The sequence below is a fragment of the Beta vulgaris genome, chromosome 3, assembly GCF_026745355.1.
Source record: "Beta vulgaris subsp. vulgaris cultivar EL10 chromosome 3, EL10.2, whole genome shotgun sequence".
Taxonomy (NCBI): Eukaryota; Viridiplantae; Streptophyta; class Magnoliopsida; order Caryophyllales; family Amaranthaceae; genus Beta; species Beta vulgaris.
This window is the reverse complement of record NC_079204.1, coordinates 24,676,204-24,701,994: the sequence shown is the minus strand read 5'-3', so window position 1 is coordinate 24,701,994 and position 25,791 is coordinate 24,676,204. Positions and strand designations below refer to the sequence as shown.

The 25,791-nt window shown below is 35.7% G+C and overlaps 1 protein-coding gene across 1 annotated transcript; it reads right to left on the bottom strand.

Annotated features, from left to right (window-relative positions):
- Positions 1-6,797: 6,797 nt before the first annotated feature.
- LOC104906802 (UPF0613 protein PB24D3.06c) lies at positions 6,798-24,326 on the bottom strand. The gene is made up of 9 exons (XM_010695617.4): positions 23,889-24,326; positions 17,055-17,131; positions 15,947-16,052; positions 13,617-13,709; positions 13,334-13,399; positions 10,247-10,392; positions 7,833-7,941; positions 7,360-7,424; positions 6,798-7,228 (listed from the first exon to the last, which is right to left on the bottom strand). The coding sequence occupies exons 1-9, from the start codon at positions 24,126-24,128 to the stop codon at positions 7,081-7,083; spliced, it is 1,050 nt and encodes a 349-aa protein (XP_010693919.1). The 5' UTR covers positions 24,129-24,326; the 3' UTR covers positions 6,798-7,080.
- Positions 24,327-25,791: the final 1,465 nt, after the last annotated feature.

The window sequence follows — 25,791 nt, the reverse complement described above, 5'->3', positions numbered from 1 at the left end:
CCATTGAGCAGCATCTGTAATGAAAAAATTAACCATCAACTCCTCTGACCCAATAATAGGGGAGTACTTATTTTAATAGGGTAACTAAACACCCAATTGTCATTCCAAAATGATATTTTCCCCATTCTCCACCATCCATCTAAGACCTTGCTTAAAAGGCGTACGAAGTGTCATTAGGTTACGCCATTGCTAAGATACATTAGCTTTAGTTTCGTAAGTGAATAGGGTGTCTTGTTTTAAATATGTTTGCTTTACGAGTTTGACCCATAAATTATTAGGCATCCTAATTATTTTCCAAAGAAGTTTAAACTGAAGAGCTAAGTTATTAATTTCCCAATCCTCCAAATTTTTTAGGTGTACAAATCTTATCCCAACCTATCAAGTTAGGAGCTTTAGAATTCAGATCTTTATTCCAAAGAAAATTCCTATAGTTTTTATCTAGAGGAGAGAGGATATAAGGAGGGAGAGTAAAACTTGCATTTGGAAGCTAGCTTTAGAAGCCAGATTGACTGAATTAAAATGGCTCTACCTTCTTGATAGAGATTGGCTCTCTACTTGGTAAGTGAGAGGAGACTTTTTCTTGAGTAGAACTAAAAGTTGCATTTGTGATCTTGCTACTAATAATTGGGCAACCCAAATAGTTACCTAGTGATAGAGAATCATCCATCTGGAGAATATTTTGAAAAACAATTAATAACTATCCTGGGATATTTGTAGTACATTGAAAAGCAGACTTATGAAAATTGACAAGTTGGCCTGACATTGAGCAGTACTTGTTAAGAATAGATTTTATAGCATGGCAGCTTTCTACTTTAGCTTTTGCAAAAATCATTGTATCATCCGCAAAAGTTAAAAAAAGGAATGTTAACTCTAGAATGACCAAGAGTGACCCCTATCAATCTAGAATCTATAGAACTAGCTTGAAACAATTGACGAGCTAAAATTTCTGCACATAGAATAAAAATATACGGAGAAAGAGGATCTCCTTGACGAATACCTCTAGAAGGGAAGAACATATCTCCAGGAATACCATTTACCAATACGGAAAAGGACACAGTTGTAATGCATTAATGGAGCCAATTAATCCATTTCTAAAAAAAAACCCAAATTTTTTTAGAAGTTGCAAAAATAAAGCTTCATTCTAGTCTATCATAAGCTTTTTCCATATCTAATTTAATAGCTAACCACCCTTCTCTTCCTTTTTTATTCTTAAAAGAATGAAACACTTCATGAGCTAATAAAATATTATCTTGAATTTGTCTTTCAGGGACAAAAGCCCCTTGTAAAGGATGAATAATCCGACCCAACACTACTTTCAATCTATTAGCCATAATTTTTGAAATAATTTTATAAATAGTTGAGCAAAGACTAATAGGTCGAAAATGATTTGGGTTAGAAGGAGCTTCTATTTTAGGAATTAGAGTGATAAAAGTATGATTAATTTTTTGAAATTTTTCCTGAGTGAAAAAAGGCTTTAATAGCCCTATACACTGAGTTTCCCACAAGAGTCCAATACTTTTGATAGAAGAAAGGAGTAAACCCATCTGGACCCGAAGATTTATCCGGTGCTAGATCAAACAGAGTATATTTGACTTCTTCAGTTGATATATCAACGCATAAGTCTATGTTATCATTTTCAGAAATTATACACTATAATAAAGATAGATCAGAGTCATAACTAAAACGACAATCCATATTCTTAGTAAATCTTTTCTTAAACGCATTAGTAATACATTCTTCAACTAATTTTGGTTGAGTAACTAAACGATCTCACTGGTCTTTAATAGAAGTGATTAAATTACGATTTTGTCTAATCGAAGCACACGCATGATAAATACTTTGTGTTTGCATCCCCAAATTTTAAATTATTAGACTTAGCCTTAATTTTCCAATAGGAGTCTTGAAAACCTAACAATTTTGTTTGCTTAGCCAAAAACAAATTTTGTTGTCTAATTAGATGAGGACAATCATTATGTTCAAGCAATTGATTTTGAATTCTACCCAAATTTCCTTCAACGATACTTAATTGTCTAGCTATATTGCCAAATCTGGTAGTGACCCAAGATTTAGCCTTTTCCTTTAAAAGTTTGCACTTTCTTGTTAAGCAATACATGTTCGAACCTTGAAACTTTTGACACCAAGTTTTCTTGATTAAAACATCAAAATCCTTTCGGGTTGTCCATATTTATCAAATTAAAAAGGGGGAGCTTTTAGGTTACTATGGGTTTTGATGTCCAATGATATAGGACAGTGATCAGAAGAAGAGGAAAGATGATGAATAATTTTTGCATTTGGGAAGGCATTTATCCAACTTATACTCGTAATCCCCTTATTACCTAACCTTTTCAAAATATTATTTGAACGACTTCTTGTTTTTGCCAAGTATATGGGTTCCATCAAAAGGGAGTTCTATGCATTCGATAGTAGAGTAGAAATAATTCATAATAGCTAATCTGGAAAATCTAAATTCAGCCCCACCTAGTTTATCTAAATGGGAACTTAACTCATTGAATTCCCCTAATATAATGAAAGGGCTTTCGAGCATTCTAATACAATCAATTAATTCATCCCATAATTCATACTTCGAATTATAATTAGGAGACATAGATGAAAATAGCAATAAAGCTAAAATTAATGGCTAATAGCTTAATTTTACAAGCCCAAAAACGAGTAGCTTTACGAATGGGTGATAGAACATAAGGATTACAATTATCATTCTTCCACATAATCCACATACCCCATGCTAACCCCATTGACGGAATGAAGTCAGATGAGTGAACCACATACTAAACATCCCTCAGAAGGAGGAGTTGACACTTTAGTCTCGCATAGCGTCATAATTTTAACTTTATTGGATTTAAAAAAAACTTTCACTTCTTCCACAGTTAAGGCCTCCTCGAAACTCTTATATTCCAACTACTGATAATCATAAAACTTAGACATTTGGAAGGCAAGACTTAAATAAGTCCTTCCCCACGTCAGACCTAATAACAATTATTTTGTCCAAACAGACATTACATGATAAACAATTCAGATTGGGAAGATCTCTGACATTGAAAAACATCCAAAAGATCTTAAATGATAGCATTACATAATGCATAGCAGACAAACTGTATATATTCATCGAAAAAAGAATAATAGTTGTAAAAAAACATTGCATTTTTCTTTAACAGAGCTCTGTTGCACAAAATAGCCAAGGCCTTCTATTGGCATATGATGAGAAAAACCATTCTTCTCCATTCCAATAGCTTCTGGGGCCTCGAATGGAGTGAAAAATTCCAATCCAATAGCTTCTATAGCCTAAATCAGAGTTTTTATAAAGGAAAAGGTTTTTGAGAAACAACCAACAAAATCCAATCCAATAACTTCTATTGTCTAGCTTGGATTTCGTTAAATTTGATAAAAAAAAGAGCAGTCACTCCAAAATCGAAGGTGACCAGAACAAGATGAGAATAATTGAGAGATAAACCAACCATAGCTATGGGGTAGGACTTCAAACAACATCCGAAAAATGGACATACTAAAAATACAAGAATAAAAAAGAAGACAATTATTATAATCTTTTGAAGGAATTGAAATTCCTTCTTAGCTTGCACTTTTATGGTTAAATCATAATAACTTGAAATTCTCACAAACAAACAAAGAAAATAAAAGGATTTTTTGTGCCAAACTACCTTTAATTTTCAAGTTTTTGCGAGAAACTACCTTATAAAAAAATTGTTGTCCTAAACTACCTTATTTTACAATTTTGTTGTTGACAGCTACCTTATGTCGGTTTCTGGCGTTGACTTTTATTTTTTCAGTTCAAAATTGTGGGAAAAACAAAATTACCCTTGTGGGAATTGAGGAGGGTGATTGTTTCAATTTTAGTTTAAGTAGAAGAGAAATTTAATGGTGGATTGGTGGTACAAAGTGTCACATAGATATGAGGGAGAGAGCGCGCGCACACCGGAAAATGAGGAAATTAGGGTGGGGAAAATTAAAAAAAGGGTTTGAAGAGGTCAAGTGATATAATGTGACAATAAAAAAGCGGAAAAAACAAAAGTCAACGTCGAAAATCGGCCTAAGGTAGTTGTCAACAACAAAATGGTAAAAGTAAGGTAGTTTGGGACAACAATTTTTTTATAAGGTAGTTTCTCGCAAAAACATAAAAGTTAAAGGTAGTTTGGGACAAAAAACCCAAAATAAAACATCATACTAATTGGAATGAAGATAAACATCTGACCAAATACTAAAAATGAATTTACTTATGAAAACTTTTCTAACAGAGGTAAAAACCATACAACGTAGTCTCTATCCCACACAAATATAGCAACAACGACACAATGATAGAGCCACTAGTAGTACACCGCAGCAGACATGACCCAACAGCCAGGAGGCTTGGTCGATACTTTGGACGCAATTATATAAGGGGAGTAGATTTGTAACCAATTCAAAAGAAAGAGTATGACAACTTTCTCAAAGATCCATAAAACATCTTTTAATATACCCTTTAAAGGAAGTCCACCTGCCTTCATATCATTCAATCTTATGAAAATAGCACTTGACTTAAGAAATTTCATAACCAAGACTATGATCCAAGGCTATATAACATTTGTCTCATCTATTCTTACAACGAAAATAACTAAGAGAAAGTAAAGAGTACACTTACAACCTGGATGATCGCATTAAATGCGGGGACCTGAAATGGAAGAGAACCACTGCAAAAAAGGATTGATTTTGCTAATTTGATGCACCAGGTAGCAACTTTAATAACACAAAGTTGGAAATAAACCAACTAAAATTTTACCAAAAAAACTGGACGCTTGAAATCTTGAAAGAACAGGACAAAAAACCCACACTCTTCATATACGAAGATGAAGAAGAACGACACGAGCAAAAGACAATTGGGCAACAAAATATTAAGAGCACACAAATCCGAGAATTCATCTGAACAACCGCTTGAAATCGATAACAAAAACAAACCACCACCGAAACCAAAATCACAGCACCTACAAACCCTAGCCAGGAAACCTAGCAGTTTGAACTTGAAAGGGAGAAAAATGAAACCTTTGATCGACTTTAAATACTGGATTGGGATTCTTACCAAAGTAATTGATGACATAAACTAAGAAAATTGAAATTGATTTCGAGAAATTGAGAAGAATTTTCTCGAAAATTCGAACCCAAATTGGGGGAAATTCAAGAGCTGAATTGAGGACAAGATTTGCAACTGGAATCCAATAATTATACTGATGATGAAGCTAACCAACAAGAATGCAGCAAGCTGGGAAACGAGATGAATTACAAAATTGAATTGAGGCAATTTTGGTTGGCTAGGGTTTTTATTTTGAGATAAATTGGGGCTTTTTTCTCTTAGCTTTTCTCTTTCCCTCTCTAACTTTTTCTCTCTCATAATAACGAAAATGAAAGTCCCAACAATATAATTGTTTTATTTTATGGCAATTCAACGTTTGTTTTAAAATAACAGAGATGTAATTTAAATATTTATTTTAAAGATAATATATTTTACAAGTATTTAGTTAAAACTGGTAATATAATTTTTTTGAGAGTTTAATATTTTCTTAGATTTATACATTTCTTTGAGCAGCTAAAAAGTCGTATACTCCTTTTTGTGTAACTTCTTTGAAAAAATAAATATTGAATTTAACTATTGAACTATATGAAATTGTTTTAGTTCATTTCATATTAGAATAAATGTCATTTATTGTCTTTTACAATTCCAACAACTACTTTTACCAAACACTTCTAATTAAACAACTAATTTAATTGATGATCGCTGACAGCTACTAGTAGACAGCTAGCAACTACCTCCAACAACTACAACTACTACAATCGCTAATAGCTACTAGAATGGCTAGTTTTACCAAACATGCCAAACATGTTAGAGCACCCACAATGGCAAGCTACAAGTAGTTGTAGCTTTGTATGCCACATCATATTTCCAAACTACAACATTACTAAGCTACAACCTCTTCCATTGGAAAACTACAACTACTTGTAGTTTTTGTAGATCCCACATGTCATAACTCCAATTATATATAGAGAAAGTGTATTGAAAAGTAAAATATGAAAGAGAAAAGTGAAAGTGGGCCCACAAAAAATTGACAAAGCTAGTAGCTTTGTGGAGCTACTTGGCTTCACAAAGCAACAAGCTAAATTTGTCTCCAATAATAAAGTTAGTAGCTCTATCTTTTAGAAAATTGCAAGCGACTTCCACCAGCCTGTCCCCCTCCTTTTTTTTTTCTTTTTTGCTCTTGTGTACTTTTTGCATTATTTCTCAGTTGTTTAGACAATATCACAAAACACTTCTAAATTTACTAGAACATTGACACTACTCTAGCACATACAGAAATCCCTACCTTCAAAAATTACATATCTGATAAGATTTAAACTTCATATCTCAAAGATTTAAGGTAAGAGTATTACTAAGTGATCAAGTTTTATTTAGTAGTATAACATGAATACTAATACACTTCTATGTACCGCAAGAAATTTGACTAAAAGAGTAGTTTCACACACAAAAAAATCTTTTAATACTCATGCACCTGGTGACTAAATTTTTAGAAAAACTAGTATCACCACAATACTTTTAAAGTTGTTGGAATCTATAATGAACTATCATGGTTAGAGGATCGTTTCTCCCCTTCCACCATCCAAACAGTTGGGCTAGGCCAGTATTCAGCAAGTGGTTTTTGGTTAGATTCAGCTTGAAAGTGATTCAGCAAATTTTGCCTTTTTTGACCACCAAGGGCCGGTACACACCTATCTCTACCTCCAATGGAACCACAAACGGGAAGCCAGCAGGGATATCTTAGTTATGGATATACTTGTATCGTTCATCTCTTTACAATATGATTCAACGATCCAGCTCTATGAGAGACTGCAGAAAAGATCATTCTTTTAAGTACAAACTATATTCCTATGATTTGAAAGCAATTTTAGAGCACTCTGAATGTCATCCCTTATGTGAGGAAGCAACTAAATACGATAAATAAATTAATGAATGCGGGGAAAAAATCATATACTTCCCTCCACAAAAGAAAATAATAGAGGCAAAAGGATGACATCATTACAAACTCAATTCCAAGGATCATCCCAACCGGTTGGTGTTTCTCTCTTAACGAAGTCTATAACAGCCTGGACAGCTTCTTCCACTCTGTTGGATAACGAGTGGTTTCCATGTTCAATTTCTACCTTTTCTGCTCCACCAAGCGATCTGCATAATCTGTAAACAAAAGATTCATGCATGTGTATCTTTGATTATAATCAATTTTTTTTAGATATGCAGTTAACTGCAGCATGTTTATCGTATGATCTAAACTGAGCAAAGTCCCCATATCATGTTCTCGTTCATACCTTTCTACAAGTGCTTTCTTGTCAACGTAGTCAGGCACATATTCATCACCCATAGAATAGATAACCTGCAAATGTGCTGTCAAATCAGAACACTTATGCAAACTGAAACACTAGAACCTTCTCAATGCAATGGCCAATGATCATTCATGCTAAATATTGCTTGTGATACTCACAGGCACCTCAGTGATACTTGTACCCATTTTTAGAGTTCTGAAATGCAACAGATAATTTTGATATAAAATTATGTGTGCTAATTCATTAATGAACCAAACATGGCCACGTATGGTATATTTACCAATCACCTCACAGATGCATATGAATGGCATGTACTAGACACTGAAGACACATAGCAACTAGGAAGCAGTGACCTCACTGCTGCAGGCTTTTTTTGTCTTTCTGAAAGAGATGGTCCATAATTTCAGCAAACCCATTGCATTTAGAAACATAAAGAATGCACAGAAAGAGATAGCTACCTGACAAGGTATATTGGACATATGACCCAGTCTCATTCTCAGTTGATCTTCACTGAGGTCAGAACTGAACATATCATCATCACCCATATATGCACAAAGGGAGTAGAACCTGCCAAAGAACTTCTAGTTAGTATGCAAGCAGTAAAGAAAAAAATATAACCTATTTATGAGTTAAACTTTGGGAGTCAAAGGCGGACTAATGGTATACAAAACATCAAGATACATGTCACCTACTTATGAGTTAAATAAATACCACTTGGCACAGTTCTATTGACCTGTAGTTCAGTTTTTAATATTTTACTTCAGAAAACCTTTCCTACCCATCTCTCTTCCGTTCTCATCTTCCTCTGACACCCCCCCCCCCCCTCCCCTCTCACCTTGCCACCACAAACTCCACAATCTCTCTCTCCTCCCTCTTTCTAGCACCAACATTGCCACCCCCATCCCCTTCCTCTCCCCTTTCCACTTCCTTGTCCGGCCTCTCACCCCTAAGCACCACCATCAGCCATTTATGATTGGGCTATGCTCCTGTACATTAGAGAGTCTACTCTTATAAGTGCTAGGAATTAACTTACAAGATAAAATTTGACTAAATAATGAAAGCAGAAAGGTAAGTTTCATACAACACATTCGAGAGGTGGATTCTCTCCCAAGGTGAAGCTTTACTACTCAATTTTCTGGATACCTGTGTCTTCCATCTTATTTATTTTGTCTCATTCAGTTCCTTATCCTCCAATCCACAAACTCAATCTACACGGTTTTCCCGTAGTGACCCTGCTTATTGTAACCAACTTTAAGGAATATTTCTTTTGGAAATATGAGAATTATGTAACCATGAGGAAAGTAGTGAAAAACCATTAAAGAAACAGGTTCTATTCTCTTGCGTTCTAGTCCTGCGAATAGTTGCAAACTGTTTTACATATATAGATCTTTGAATGAGATTTTGTCCATCGCAGAAACTGATGGGTTTGCTTGCTATGTCTCGATTCCTGACATCAAAGAACAACGCAGTTCAACATATTACATTATTTAGAAGTGAAATTGTTAGATATTTTATTTATAGTGATATTGCCTTGTTGAGGTTGAAGTCTAAGACAGTAGGAACGAGAGAAGGAAGGGAGAGGTGGTGATGGCAGATAGGCGGTGGCAGCAAGTCAGAGAGATAGGAGAGAGAAAAGAGAGATGGCAAAGAGAGGACCAAAAGTAGAAGAGAAAAGGTAAAGTTTAGCTGAATTGAAGGACACATGTCACTTGGGACCATTTCAGGAAGATACTCCATAAACTTGGGATTATTTTCAGTTAACCAAAAGGTGGGAGCATTTACAAAAGAAGGGTGAAAGCTAGGATTATCTTTGTCAACATTTTCTAGATAAATTAGATGAAGAACTTCAGTTACGCAGTACCCCACCAAATACCAATGCGGTAGATTGATTTGCCTGGCCTTGTGACCCTTAGAGAATAGAAGAATAAACTGGAAAGGTACAAAAATGCAATCTTGCAGAACTGCTTTGATCTGATAGACTTGTAGAATTATGATAGATAACACTAAAATGCGAAAATCCAACTTAGAAATGATTTATTGACCGACAATGTAGAGTAACCAACAGATATAGAACATTTACTCTTGTGGAAGTACATGTATATCTAGAGCAAAAGTCTAGTGGAAGTAACGACTTGCCAGCAGATCTTGACCATGGGAAGTGGCAACTAAGTGGAAGGAAAACCATATGCAGTTATGAGCCTTTGTATTGGCTACCAGCATACACCAAATTAATGAATTATTGCATTAAGAAACTGAATTACCTAAAGAGAACCCATAACTTGAAGGAAAAATCAGCATGACTGGTTGAATTCACAAAGCTACATTTATGTTCTTTGGAAGGTTGGCAGTAACCCCCAAGGGAAGGTTTCAGTAAACAATGAACTTTACTACCTTAGTCTGCAAGATTCAATACAGGACCTACATTTCTAACACAGTAATATTGAACACCACTTTCCTTTTCCTTTTGATACACTTATTTTTTGAAATATAGTAACAAAAAGTTCGGCAGAATATCAAAGTGATTTCTTGTCAAGCCCACAAGGAAACCATCACAGAAAGCAATTCAAAATCTCGGTTGTGGGTACAGTAAGCACACATTTCGTTATTTCCAGAGTCACATAGTACATGTTCTCATCAAACAAGGGGAATTTTTTTATATATATATATATAAAGTGATCTCCTCATACTACTGAGATGCATAAGAGCGAGATACTTCAACATCTCCCTTTTCAAAAAAGCACACTAGGTCGTGACATGAATAATAAATAAGATAGGAGTATATAACTTGAAAGGAGTGCAATAATAAAAGTTTATAACCACGTATAAATTGAGATATTAGACTACGCAAACATGAGTTGCATTGATCACTTACCTATAGGCAGTAATTGGAGCATCTGGATTTGCTTCCCTGGGCATTAGATCTGATCCTTTTCCTTCACTAATCATTTTTGAAGCTACATCAATCATTGTAGCTGTTTCAGGAAGTGTTGCTCGGTATTCACGGTCACTGACTGGAGCCTGATCATGCAATATGAACAAACAATGATGTACCAAATAGTGGTAGCAGATCGATGCCAACACTCAGACGTTAAATCCACACTAATTAAGACAGTAATCCTTTCTTCCATCCTGAAACTGTAGGCCAATAGGAATGATGTACAAAATGGAACACAAGAGGTCATTGACCAATTCAAATATATAAAAAAGGTAATAATATCTACCAGATTTCAGACCAGCTTGGCTATACAGGAAAACGTGTTAAAACAAAGAAAAATAAAGGAACCGGCAGAATGTGGTGACACCAAGAAAAGAATACCAGATCAGTGAAAGTTCTTCAATTTAACCGGGGGACATGAGTCCCCCACCATCCAAAATGAATATCCAAATAGAACCACCAATTATAAAATAACCACCAAGATCTAGCTGGAATGGACTCTAAGTCTCAAAACAAGAAGAAGAGGTAGAATCAGGCACAAGAACAGTGGAGCAAGATCAAACACAACTAGGTCAGTTTTCAAGTTTCCTCTGCCTCTAGATATTCTTATGATTTAGATATATGATATCCAGCATGATGGTGAATATGCAAATCTTATCCAACCTAGCAGACACAACAATAAAAATATCCATGTAAAATTTAGGCAAGGATGCTAGAATCTGGGGGTCCATACAAGTTTCTTTTCTTAATTTGATAAGAGATGAACACCATAAAACAACGTATTCTACAACCGTTATATTTGTGACGACGATATTTTAATGTTTCAAATGCAAATTTGCTAGTATACACATTATTTGGGTTCAAAGAAAATATGAAAAGTTACACGTGAATCTAACCAATGACCCTATATAGAGTAACATCCCTTAATTCTTAAAAGTAATCCATATTGAAGTTATTAATGTTATTTTAGTTGTCACCAACTTGAAACTAAACGAAGGTCCAAACTCCAACGCCACCAATTTTTAGTAAAAACACGGTATTTTCCCTCTCCTTCCAGCATTGACGGCAACTTGTTAGATTAATAAATAACTCTGAATCAAGATCAAAGATATTGACAGGTTTTATCAAATAATTACCATATGAAATACTAATTATGGTAAAACTAAATTTTACTTACAACATGCTAATCTATATCCAATAGTACTCTAACAGTCTAACTCATTTGGGTAGACCTAGGTCCATCCTTGTTATATGAAAGATGTTCTTGTTGCCTGGAAAAGAAGGAAAAAAAAGTATGCTTGCCAAGGTTCCGAATATGAATTTTGTAAGCATTTTGATTGAGCACTTGAAAAGAAAGAAACCAGTGGATTTTAATTAGTATCTAACTTCCACTCATAAAGGTCTCCAGTTCCATTTTTTGAGACTTCTGCAAAGTGAGAGTCAAGTTATACTGTTGTAGTCTTTGAATCCTGCTTGACTTATCCTGATACTTGAGATAGATAGCCACACAATAGCTTGAGGGCTTGAGCCTTTTTGCCCTTAGCCCTCCTTATGTACATACTAGCCTCATATGCACGCGATGCATACTACAACATATTAGTAGTAATACCGATACTCTGATAGTCGGAGTTGTAAAAAACATTAATGTTAATACGAATATTAAACATGTACTTCGTACTTACAATTTATTTTTACAAAACATAGGATTGAAAATGAAGATAAATAAAGTTGGTCTATGCTTAATTTTTTTCATCAAGTTTAACTACTTCGCTTGAACAACATCTTGACTAAGACAATTATGAAATCGAAAAATAAAAGGATGAGTTACTCTTTATTTCTCGGTAATTTTATGATATTTTTAATTTTATGTTCTTTGTAATTGTTATTGAATACTACCTCCGTTCCTTTTTAATAGTTACACTTTCACTTTTGACACTATTCACAAATTTCCCTTTGACTATCATTTGCGATTTATGGTTAAGAGAAAATATAATCATGAGGGGTATTGTTTGATTCGTCTTGATATGTACTTTTAGAATATCGATTTTTTATATTTTTACAAATACAAAATTAGAGTTATAAAGGCCCAAAATAATGCATCGGCATGCGTGAAAAGTACAAGTATAACTATTATTTAGGAACGGAGGTAGTATTTAGGTAAAAGAACTTTGTATTTTTGGCTTTACAATTGTCGAAAAGTTTCTTTGTTATGTTAGACTCCTCATTGTAAGTAATCTTTTAATGGCTATCTTAAACTTTTATATGTTAGTTTTCTCTTTCTACAACTTTCCTTATTATGCATAATTGTAAATCAGGAAACTGATAGAAAATTTGAATAGGTTTTTTGATGTTTAAAATTACGGGTATATAAGTCTTTACATAGGGGCACCATAGCTCTCCCTTGGCTTATATAATAGAGATAATTGTAAATCAGGAAATGAATGAGAAAATTTGAAAACTTTTTATATGTTTTATATTAGAGGTATATAAGTCTTTTCATAGGGGACACCATAGCTCCTCTTGCCTTATATCAATAAGAGATATGACAACCCCTTGGAGTGCTTCTATCTTATTATTTATTACTTACAAAAAAAAGTAAAACAGTACAGAGTACTCTATGAAAGATTAAAAAAAGCCAGGTACTGTATCAGGTGTCACACTAGTTAGGCTGTAAAAACTATGAACTGCTCTACATGCTTATGTATTATTGTAGGGTATGTTGGAAGGGAATAACATGTTTTTACATAGTAAATAATCTCATACGTTCATACAATCAGTTTGCCAGGACGCACTTGTGTACTTGTCCTCTCGTTAGTCTCATGTGCCAGAGTGATTGCTGCATAGTGCATATTCTTTTTCATCAAGTTTGTAGAAGATCCTTTCCCATTATACATGATTTGACACACTCTATTTTATTAATTTTTTGTCCTTATCTTTCAAATAAGGAAAATCATGCTACATAATCATCTTTCACTAATTACAGACATAAATAAATGAAATATTCATAACTAAAATAGGTTATACCTGCAAAATTGCTGCACGGACAGCTCTGGAACATGCTGCATTTGTGCGCATATAATGCACTATGTCCTACACGAATTTTCTGATGGAATTTTAGCTAATGCCATATTTTATTAAAAAAAATATATGAAATGAAGTATCCAGTTAGAACCTGCTCCAAAAACAAAGAGGTGAATACTGAATAGCCTTCCAGAAGAATATAAAATCATTTCTTTGGGCAAATTCAATTCTTTCAGGCTTTTTATGCCAGGATTCGGTATAAACTTATAAAATAACAAGTAGATACCTGACATCCAGTACTGTGACCAAGTAGCACCACACCATCAGAATTTTCCTTGTTTATTAAGTAGCTGATTAATTGATCAAGCTCCATAGCATCCTTCAGAGTTCAGAGCAAAACAACAACAAAATGTATAAAGAAATATTGAGCAAGCATGCCATAATATCTAAAAATCGATGTCATAAGACCTTGTATTCAAAGGCCAGAGCCAGATCAACAGTGAGTTGACCAGTGCTTCATATCTGGAGAGTTTCAAAGACCAGATTGGTCAAAAACTCAACAGAACCTGAACTCGTAAATTCTCACTGAACCTGAGTCAACAAGACGGGGTCCATAAGGGGGAAAACGGTACTCTATCCACAAGGCATTGTACAAGTAGTTCACTCATTATCTCTTCAACTAAAAGCCTTTTGAGCTACCTTCAAACCTCCCCACCCCTTCACCAGACATTAGGTCAGATTAGTATTAGTCTCACATATTTGAGATTCGAGTATAGATGGAATAATTTTTCTGATTTAGGTTAGAACAATCAAGACTCGGGTCAACCCAAAGATTAAGAAAACCATTCTAGACTTCACTTCTGCTATTCATAAGAACATAGGAGACTTCATTAAATTTTACAAACATCATTACATATAGTACAAATGATCTTTATCATCAATTCATCATTGTAAGTGATATTTCTTCAGGATTAGATTTAAGATGAAAGACACCAAAAACACAATGAATTTTTTATCTCCCCAAATAATTCAATAACACTACAATCTCATCTCCTCCCAACCCCCCCCCCCCCCCCAAACACACACACACACACACACACACACAAAATACATCTAATCATCTAGCTAGTTCTTCAGTTTTAATAAATAATATGAAGATATAATACACACACAAATATACATCTAGTCACATAGTTCTTCAGTTCAAAAAGAGGAATATGTAGAAAATAAACTACAGTGCCAAAGGAAGTAAAAAAAAAAAACCCCTTGAGGGAAACATAACGATTTATACATAAATCATAATTAATTAGGCCAACAGTAAGTTAATGATGAGCATTGAGAAATGAAAAGGCACAACGAAATACGTGACAAAACAGAAAGGGAAGAATAGTGAAGTAAACTTGATGACTGATACTAACTTTTAGAATGGCTAATATGAATAAATATTGAAGTCTCATGCTCTTAGCCTATTACTAAACAAGCTTCTAAAGCCAACTATGCTCCGTAAAAGCTATTCTACTTTATTCTTGACATAATCTTTAAAGTTAGCAGCTAGACTCAACTGCTCAACCAATCTCAAACCACACCAAAATTTAAAAAGCAAAGGGATGATTATTGAACTTGAACTACCAATTTCATAGCTATGGTGTTATCCTGTCATATTCTTCTTCTTTTTCTATTATTCCCGCACTCCTGCCAAGTTAGGTTTTGGAATGAAGAGAGAGGGGAAGATTAAACAGGTACAACGTCATGTCAGAGAAACTCAAGGTTGCATTAGCCATTCTCATGCTTCCAACATTCTTTCTCTATCTTTTTTTATTTAGTTCAAACTCATCATGGATTTCAATAACTTTAAGCGCCAAGAATGTGCAATCATAGAGGAGAGTAGAACAAACATGTTGAACGGGCAACCAACTGACTCTTAATTTATAACAGGACCATGCATAATATGCATGTGACACTAAATTTGATAATAATTAATCACTACACCCATAAGTTGAATATATACCCTCCATTTTCTTATAATCCTATTCTCTTTTTCTTTAGTGGTCCAAGTTAGAAAAGTTTGACCATATATAACCATTCATACATAAGAAAAATAAAGTCATGTTGGATCTTTGGTGGATTTGTCTCCACATCTATTTTCTTAATATCAACCTTCTACGATTTTTACTAATACGCCATTACATTAATAGTCAAGGTGGAGACTGCACAAACCAAAGAGGGTAGAACAAAAAACAAGAGAGGGAGTAATGTATAATGCTGAACCACTCCCTTCATGACACAAGACCCCACCCACGAGGCAACATGTTTAAGTATTTTTTCAACAAGATCTAAAGTCAAATTTATTGGAGTAAAGCAATGGGATGAGCGTGACAAAGGCGGAAAGGCATCAGGAAATTGTCACGTCACTCCCATCTCTATAACAGACTTTTGTGGGTGCATGAGAGGTGGCAAGAAGGCTAGAAATGCTTCCTGTTTCCCCCAGTTACTCAGAGAAATCCTTCTCTTAAACTACTTTATAAGAGGAAAAAATACCATATGAAAAATCCAGTCTTAAAAAAAGTTACAGTTTGGCAGGATAAAGATGAAAAATGAAATAAAATAAGCACATACTTGCTCAAGGCTTGAAGTTCCGTATGCAGTGTAGGAAGAAGAAAGGAGTATCTGAACCAAAGACCATTTTTCATGATCCAAAGCAATGGCCAAGGGTTCCAAGTACCTGCACCATATTAAAACCATAAGAACTAACCAATATAGAAAATTGTCCTTGAAAAAGTTAAGAGGAAGTGAGGAACTGGACCATTTACTCAATCCGGGTGAAGCACAGGTCTCCAGCTTGAAGAGCAGATACATTCTACCCAAGATATTACACATGAAATATATTTTTGGAAAGCATGCTATTGATACAATCATCCATTCAAGAGAAACCATTAACATGGGGGCAAAGGTAGTTAGCATACTAACAGCAACATGGTTCATTCTAACTTCACAGTAGAACATAATATGCCTCTAGCTGTAGCATATGATTCATGTATGAATTCTCGAGTTCGTTATTTTGAAAATTGGAACATAATTTGGTTAGTTTGTTCACTAGTGAAAGTCTGTAGATATCTTCTGTTTCAGGTTCTTCACCGTTTCTTCACATTTCAGCAATCTTTAACCCTATCACTCAAAATATATATCATAATGATAAAGGCTTCAAAGTTCATAAAGTCATCAATCAAAACAAATTCAACAATTTGTATCAGACTTTCTCCAATTTAATATTTATAGTGCTTTAAAACGTTTTCTTCCAAGCAATTTGTTGTATAGACAATCTGATTTGGATAAGTGATATCATATTACAGCGGGGGAGTTAGAGAACAAAGCATGGTTGTGAGGTACACAAAAGCTAGAAGAGTCAAAACATGCTAAACATTAACCAGCAGAAGTTCGGACTTCATACTTCACAAGAGCTAGGTTGGGAAACTTGTGATAGACATTTGCACACTCTCTTCCAACCTAATCATATCAATAAAGCAAATAGGCACTGAAGTTTTCCATCTTATACAAGCAGCAACTTCATCAAACTATTTAATAGTAGCTCTCTAGATAATCCAAGAGCACTTACAGAAATTAATCAACTACTCTTGGTCAATAAGGGAAAATCACTCATTCAAACAAGTAGCATATCTCTTTGATAAAACGTAAAGATGGGAATGAAAATCAAGGGTGAACATACTCAGTCGCCATAAAGCCGTCAGTCAATCCACCAATGAAAACGACTTGCTGCTTATATTCACCTGTTTTAAATGCAACCTGCATACCATAAGTATTTTACTTAGAATATCCCGAATATAATATGATCATATATGTTACCAGCATATGATAGTGTTGAAGTTATTGAACCCAGCAGCTGAAGCCACAACCGCAGATCAAGGCACAGCTACAACAACTCTAACAAGAAAACAGCTAGCTCAGCTCATTCTGTTCATTCTGTTAACCAATCAGTCCAGCTCAGCTAGAGTTAGTTCGTTGGCTATTTTCCTAGTTTCTTCTGTTTGTATATATAGCTAAAATCGTAATAATTGTAGCTTAATCTTTGCATAATATAATTCTCTCTCTCTCAGTTTTAGAGAGTAGATTTCTCTCCAAACACATTGATATAATGAAACTCATCATTTCAGTTCAATCTAATTGATTGTTCAAAGATTCTTCTACTAATTCAGCATTGTTAGATGAAAATTTTCATCATGGTATCAGAGCAATAAGTAATTGATTTCATTCAAAATTCTGCAAAATTTCATGATTCTCAGTTTCTGTTTTGAAGATTCGAAGATTAATCAGATTCAATTGTGAATTCTATATTTCTGTAAGTCTCATTTCAATCATGTTTGCCTTGTGTTCTGTAAACGCAAGAAATTGAGGTAAATTTGTCTACAATTTTTCTTCTGAATCAAAGTAAAAATGGCGCCTCGAAATTCAAACACAAATCCAAATGAATCTCGATCAAGTCTTGAAGTAACACAAGATCCTAGCAGCGCATATTTCCCCGAGTTCTTCTGATGTAAATACCACAAAATTAGTTCCTATTGTGTTTTCTGGAACTGGTTTTGCTGATTGGAAAAGATCTACGATAATAGCATTGTCTACTAGAAACAAACTAGGACTTGTTGATGGATCTTTGCCCAAACCTGCTGGAAATGCAAATTTGATGAGAATCTGGACTAGATGTAATGATCCAGTCATATCCTGGTTTCTTGCTTCATTAGATCAGACTATTGCTAAGTCTATTCTATATTTTAAAACAGCAAGAGAGATTTGGCTTAACCTTGAAGAGAGATTTGGAAATTTCTCTGGAACTGAATTATACAGTTTACAACAGAAATTGTGTGATATAGTTCAGGAGGATAATGAAAATATTTCAGAGTTCAGCAAGAGAGATTTGGCTTAACCTTGAAGAGAGATTTGGAAATTTCTCTGGAACTGAATTATACATTTTACAATAGCAATTGTGTGATATAGTTCAGGAGGATGATGAAAATATTTCGGAGTTTTTACAAGAATCAAGTCTCTATGGGACATGATTGATGGTCTTGATCCAATTCCTGCTTGTGTGTGCACTGGTTGTAGCTGCACTCTAATTCAAGTGATGTTGAAGTCACAGCAGAACACTAGAACACTAGATTACTGCATTCTTTGATGAAAGCCAGTTCTACGTATGCCTAGGTAAAAAGTACTACACTCAGATGCAACCATTACCAAAAATCACTCAAGCCTATAGACTTCTTTGTCAAGAAGAAAGTCACAGAGGCATTGCTGATTCTGCTAAGAGCAGCAATGAGGTGGTAGCCACCTTTACAGCAAAGAAATTTGATCAAAGACCTTATAAGCAGCAGCAGCAGCAAGCTCCAAGAGTCACATTAAACACCAGCAACAACACAGGTTATAATTCAGGAAAAGTTCTCACTGGAAACAAAAGAGTTTCCACCTATTATTATGATCATTGCAAAATGGTAGGACATTCCATAGATAGATGCTGGAAAATACACGGCTATCCTGCAAGCCATAAATATGCTAAGGGAAAGAAAAATAGCTGCAGCTGCTCATGGTGATATAGTTGATGATGAAAATAGTGATATGATCCAAGCATCATTCACTAAGGAGCAATATGTCAATCTTATGGAGGTTCTAAATCATCATGCCACTGCAGACCAAGATGAACATCATGCTGGAGGTTCTAGTTCTCTGGGTTTGGCAGCTAGTGCTCAACTAGCAGGTACTTTCTGTTTGAATTCTGTTTTAAATCAAAATTAGATCATTGACAGCGGTGCCACTGATCATATGTGCTCCAATTTGAATTTGTTTACCAATTATCATGAAGTGTCTGGTAAGAACTACTTCATGACCATACCTGATGGCAGCAAGGTTCAGGTAAAACATGTTAGAAATGTAAAACTAGGCTCCCATTTAGAACTTAAATGTTCTACATGTTCCAGGTTTTCATTTTAGTCTCATCTCTATTCCAAAGATGTGTCAAGATGATTCTTGCACAATAAAATTCACTCATAACAAGTGTTTGGTTCAGGGCCCTTTGATGAACCAATACATGGTTCTTGGTGAGCTAGAGCATGGCCTATACAAACTAAGTGAAGATGTTCTTTCCTCTACAACTTCTACTACTGATGTTGTTCATGATACTGTTGTTCCTGTTTCTATTTCTAGTCTGTCTACTTCCTTTACTGCTGCAGAGAATGCAAATTGTGCACCTTAGTTGGCTCACATATCTTTCAATAAGATCAAAGGATTAGATAAGTTTGTAGATATACAAGGTTGCTTAGCTGAGAACATTTTCCAAGTCTATCCATTGGCAAAGCAACCTAGAAGATCTTTTCCTACTAGTTTCATAAAATCTACTTTTGCTTTTCAAATGCTTCATGTAGATGCGTGGGACCCTACAAGACTTGTACTTATTCTGGTCATAATATGTTCCTTACAATTGTTGATGCGTTTACAAGAGTTACATGGACTCATTTAATGAAAAGCAAATCTGATTCAGTTAAGAACTTTGTTGCTACTCAGTCTCATGTTCAAGTCCAAACTGTGATCTCATAGAAGGAGAAATGAAGGAACTTTTTATTGATAGAGGAATTGAAAATCAAAAGAGTTGCAGTGGAACACCACAACAAAATGGTGTAGTTGAGCTCAAGCATAGACACTTGCTTGAAATAGCAAGGTAACTTCTTCTCCCGTCAAGAGTTCCTACTAAGTATTGGGGAGATTGCATCTTAACAGCTACCTATTTGATTAATAGGATGCCACTTAAAAGCATTCTCAACTTGACACCCTTTGAGAAACTTTTTACCTATAAACCTACCCTTAGATATTAGAGAATATTTAGTTGTTTGTGCTATGCAAACACCACCACTGTGAACAGAACTAAGTTAGTTCCTAAAGCACACCCTTGTGTGTTCCGTGGGTATCCCCGTGCACAAAAGCATACAAGTTACTTGATCTTGTTGCATCTTGCACACAAAATTTTAATATCTAGAGATGTTGTCTTCTTTGAGAAACATTTTCCTTTTCATTATTCCACAAATGCAAACACTCCTCTTTCGCAGATATATCCTATACAAATATTTCTTCCTACTGATCTTAGTGATCCTAGTTCTGTTCCTCTTCCTACATTCCTTGATACATCAAACACATCATCATTTCCCTACATTTCTTCTCCGATTTCTACTTCTTAACTCCCTCTTCTATTGTTCTTTCACAAGAAAGTCTACTAAACCATCTCAACATCTGAAATATTTTATTTGTTCTCATACTACTAAAATTCCCTAGTGCAACTTGGTTTCATTTTAGCAATTACCATCACATTCTAAAGCTTTCATAGCTTCTCTGTTGAATACTCTTGAACCAACCAGTTACTCTAAAGCTGCTCAACATCCAATATGGACAGAAGCAAAGGATAAAGAAATATCGGCTTTAACGGAAAACAAGACATGGGATATTGTGTCTCTTCCTCATGGGAAGAAGCCCATTGGTTGTAAATGGGTCTATAGAATTAAAAGAAAGCAGATGGTTCTATAGATAGATATAAGGCAAGGTTGTTTGCCAATGGTTTTATCCAAAAATATGGGATAGACTACCGAGAAACTTTTTCACCAGTTGTCAAGATACTAACTATAAGAAGTATTCTAGCCTTGGCTGCTAGCAAGGGGTGGGATTTATATCAAATTATCAATTAGATATATATAATGCCTTCTTACATGGGGATCTCAATGAAGAGGTATACATGCATTACCAAATCCCAATAGCCTTGTTTCCAGACTCACGAAGTCTCTTTATAGCTTAAAACAAGCCAGCAGACACTGGTTTGAAAAACTACATTTTGCTTTGATCTCAGAAGGCTTCATCTAATCCAGAAATGATTATTCTCTATTTCTTAAAAGAGAAGATGGTAATATTACTATCCTAGCTGTGTATGTTGATGATATTATCATCACAGGCACAAAGTTGTCTACTATTGAATCTATCAAGGCCTACTAACATTATTTCCTAGGCATTGAAGTCACTACTACAGCAGCAGGCTTTGTTCTCTCTCATTATTTCCTAGGCATCCTGATCTTGATTTTGGTGTCCAAAGCTTAAGCCAATTCATGCATTCACCTAGGATTTCTCATTATCGGGCTCTTGTTCATACCCTCCATTATGTTAACTCCACTGCTCGTCAAGGAATTCTCCTCAAAGCTAGTGACAAGCATAGTTCGAAAATACAATTCCGGTCACGGTTGCAGGAACGAGGATGATGCGGTTCGTACCGCTAAATATCGGCTTAAACCATGAAATATTGAAATATCCCTTAAACCCGCCTAAAATGCGATTTTTTTACACCTTTACGATGTGGGTAATATCGGTTCAGTAGATTTGAAAACTTACGACACGGGCGATACGATACAGCCTTGTTTTGACGCCATGCTGACAAGTTCAAGGCTTATAGTGAGTCACACAGATTGGGCTGCTTGCCCCAATACAAGGAAATCTGTCACTGGTTATGTTCTACTCCTAGGTGATTCTCCTATTAGTTGGAAATCAAAAAAGCAAGGAACAACCTCTAAATCCTCTTAAGAGGCTGAGTATCGAGCTATGGCTCAAGCTGCCACAGAAGTTTATTGGTTGGTTAGGTCGCTTGCTATATAAGGTCTCTCTACCCTCACTCCGGTAACTTTGCATTGTGACAACATGTCAGCTCTTCCCATTGCTCACAACCCTGTCTTCCAAGAGCGTACAAAACATATAGAAATGGATTGTCACTTCACTAGGGACAAGGTCATTGAAGATGTACTTCAACTCAGCTATCTTCCAACTCACAGTCAATTGGCTGATGTTTTGAAAAAACCCTACCTGCTGCTCGGCATATAGAACTTCTTTCCAAACTAGGAATGGTTTATACTTCCACATCCCATAGTTTGAAGGGGGGGGGGGGTATTGAAGTTATTGAAGCCAGCAGCTCAAGCCACAGCTCCAACAACTCTAACAAGAAGCTGCTCATTCTGTTCATTCTCTCAACCAATCAGTCCAGCTCAACTAGAGTTAGTTAGTTAGTTATTTCCTAGTTTCTTCTGTTTGTATATATAGCTAAAGTTGTAATAATTGTAGCTTAATCTTTACAGAATATAACTCTCTCTCTCTCTCTCTCTCTATCTCTCTCTCTATCTCTCTCTCTCTCTCTCTATCTCTCTATCTCTCTATCTCTCTCTCTCTCTCTATCTCTCTATCTCTCTATCTCTCTCTCTCTCTCTCTCTCTATCTCTCTCTCTCTCTCTCTCTATCTCTATCTCTATCTCTCTCTATCTCTCTCTATCTCTCTCTCTCTCTCTATCTATCTATCTATCTATCTATCTAGGTGTAAGAGAGTAGATTGCTCTCCAAACACATTGATGCAATGAAACTCATCATTTCAATTCAATCTAATTGATTGTTCAAAGATTCTTCTACTAATTCAGCATTGTTAGATGAAGAATTTTATTAGATAAAATCAATCAAGAAGCACACAAATATAAAAATAGAGTTATAGCAGATCATCTAAGTTCTAACTAATTGACAAACACATTCCTCTAAGTTATAGCTGATCATCAACATCCTTCAGAGCTCAATCTAAACTACAAATTGATATAGAAAGAAGTACCATTATACGTCCCAATTTATTTGAGAAATTACTTCCTATTCATATTATTACTGACTAATTGATGAGCACTTCCTTCTAAGTTATATAGCTGATCATCAACATCCTCCAAAACTCATACCAAATCAGGCCCTGTCTTTTGAGCTAAAATTTGCAGAAGTGAAGTGAACTGAACTCAGTGAAGCTGAGCTAAACTGAAACTGTGAGATTAAAAGTGCTGAGCTGAGCTGAGCTGAATTAAACTTTGCTAAAAATAAGCTGAAAAGAACAAGGCTTTACTCGAAAAAAAAACCTTCATAATAGTCAAGTGTAACGTGTAAGTCTCCATCCATCCAACTAACTTGATTGCAATTCGTGACCGATCATACATTCATACTCTTCTTTACTTGCCATTAAAACACCATAATACCTTCTCAATCAAAAAAAAAAATAAAAAAACCACCAGAACTACTCAAAACTGGGCAATTTCATATCATTCCAGTACATCTTTCCTACCATCATTATATCCAGTATTTCATCACACTAAAACTCCATTACATCTAAAACAATAATAATATTAACAAAAACAACCTCCGTCCTCCCTTTATTCCATCCCTAATACACATCTCTCACTTTCTAGTTCACAATATCCAACACAAAACCCTCCATTCTTCTACAATAACACCACGCAATCAAATTCCACATTAAAAAAATCCACGTACAACCATTTGCTAAAACACTACCTCTTAATGCATCTTTCAGTTCATTCAATTGAACATAAATGACATAACAAAACAAGCGATTCAATTCCTAACTCAATTCCAATAAAGCAACAATCCACAAACTTTGTAAAGTTAGAGCATCAAAAGTAGAATTAAGTGAAGAATGAAAGAATGAGAGCGCCAAAACCTGAATAGACTTAGGACCGTATCGGAAGAGAACACCGCGATAGTGGTTCTTCTTGATGACAGGACCTAGAGATGCGGAGTTATCAGCGGCGCCAGAGACGACGGAGACTGAGTTGGGCGCGTTTTTCGAGGTGATATTCTTGTCGGAGCGGCCGCGAACGATGCCGGAAAACCACGATGTGGTGGAGGTTGAAGATGGTGAAGATGGCGACGCCATGTTCATGTCAGCGGTGCTTTGCATTTGGATTTTGTGATTTATTTTGGGGACATGAAGATTTTGGATCAAGTCAAAGTTTCACGTTACTTGTTGCTGTCTTAATCACTCTGTTGTTTGTTTTTATCGACTTGATGCTATGCTCTATTATAACGTGCTAAGTTATGGCTACTAGGTGCAGCCGTGCAGGATAATACAATAACAAAGGAGGAGGGTGGAAAATTGGGATGCGATTGCGGAGAAACGAGGAGAGAGAATGAGATGCTTGCATGAGTTGCATCCTTCTATTAGTTGCACATAGACGGATACGGATATGGAAAATGACGAGATTTTAAAGTGTTAGGAATGGCTACGCATACCCATACATAATACGTATCAGGTATTGAGTATGGGTATGACTTATGAGTATGTGACCTAGAATAAGTACCCGTGTTATCACGTTAACGTGAGATCGTTGATGTGATGCTAACATCACGCGCGTACATCAAACTAGCTGAAAATTAGTTAAGCGTTTGCACCTATTAGTTATGCTAGCCTTAAATTGATTCTGGATGAATTAGTTAAGTGTTGAAGTATATTAGTTAGTCGCTGGAGTGTATTAGTTAGTCGTTGGAGTATATTAGTTAATTGCTAAAGTATATTAGTTAAACGCTGAAGTATATTAGTTAAGCGCTGAATTATATTAGTTATATCATAAAAACCAGGCTAAGAATTGGAGGAAAAACATACCCGTCTCACGCTAGTGTTAACGTGAGACGGTCTTTTATAAGACTTTGCGTAATACAATACTGAAAGAATGATTTTTTCACCAAGTATCCTCAAGCTTTCAGTTTATTCAACAGATACATTCACACTTTTTCAAATTCACCATGTATCCCTAAATTTCATGGTAATACATCAAAATGTCCTTGATGACTAACATTGGTTAACTCTGTTTTAACCATAGTTAACCCCTCTAACCCTAATTAAATCCACTAACCTTAAATCCTAATCCTAACCCATTAACCATAATCCCTAACCTAATGCCCTAACCCTAACCATCCAAACACAACCACCTCCCCCCACCCCAACCCTGCAGGCTGCACCCCCACCCTTCCCCTACGAGCATCCTCACCCCGCCTGCAGCCCGCACCCCTCCCTCCACCCCCATTTAGCCCATGTGTTGTTGTCCCCTCCCCCCCGGTGTTGTTGTTGTTGCCTGCCACATCGTCCCTCCCCTCCCCTTCGATTTATGTCGCCGCAGCTCGTGGTTTAAACAGCTCAGCTCATGGTTTCAACGGCTCCAAGAAATATGTGGGGGTGGTGAGGGGTAGGAGATACAAAAATCTGCGGAGATGGGGGGAAGTGTAGGGAGTAGCAAAAATCTGCAGGGGTGGGCGGAGGAGGGAGGGGATGCAAAAATCTACGGGGGTGGGGGAAGGGGTGGAGGGGTTGCGAAAATTTGCAAGGGGGGAGGTGGTGGTGGTTAGGTGATTAGGGTTGGGGGTTAGGTTTAGGGTTAGGGTTAATTAGGGGTTAGCGTTATGATTAGAGGTCTTAATAAGGATTAGAGGGGTTAATGGCTGATGGAGTTAACGGACGTTAGTCATCAAAAACTCGGGGGTACTTGGTGAAAAACCGTTAAAAAAAGAAAATGGATAAATATGAATTGTTCAGTGGCAAACACAACGTACAAAAAGACAAATAAGCG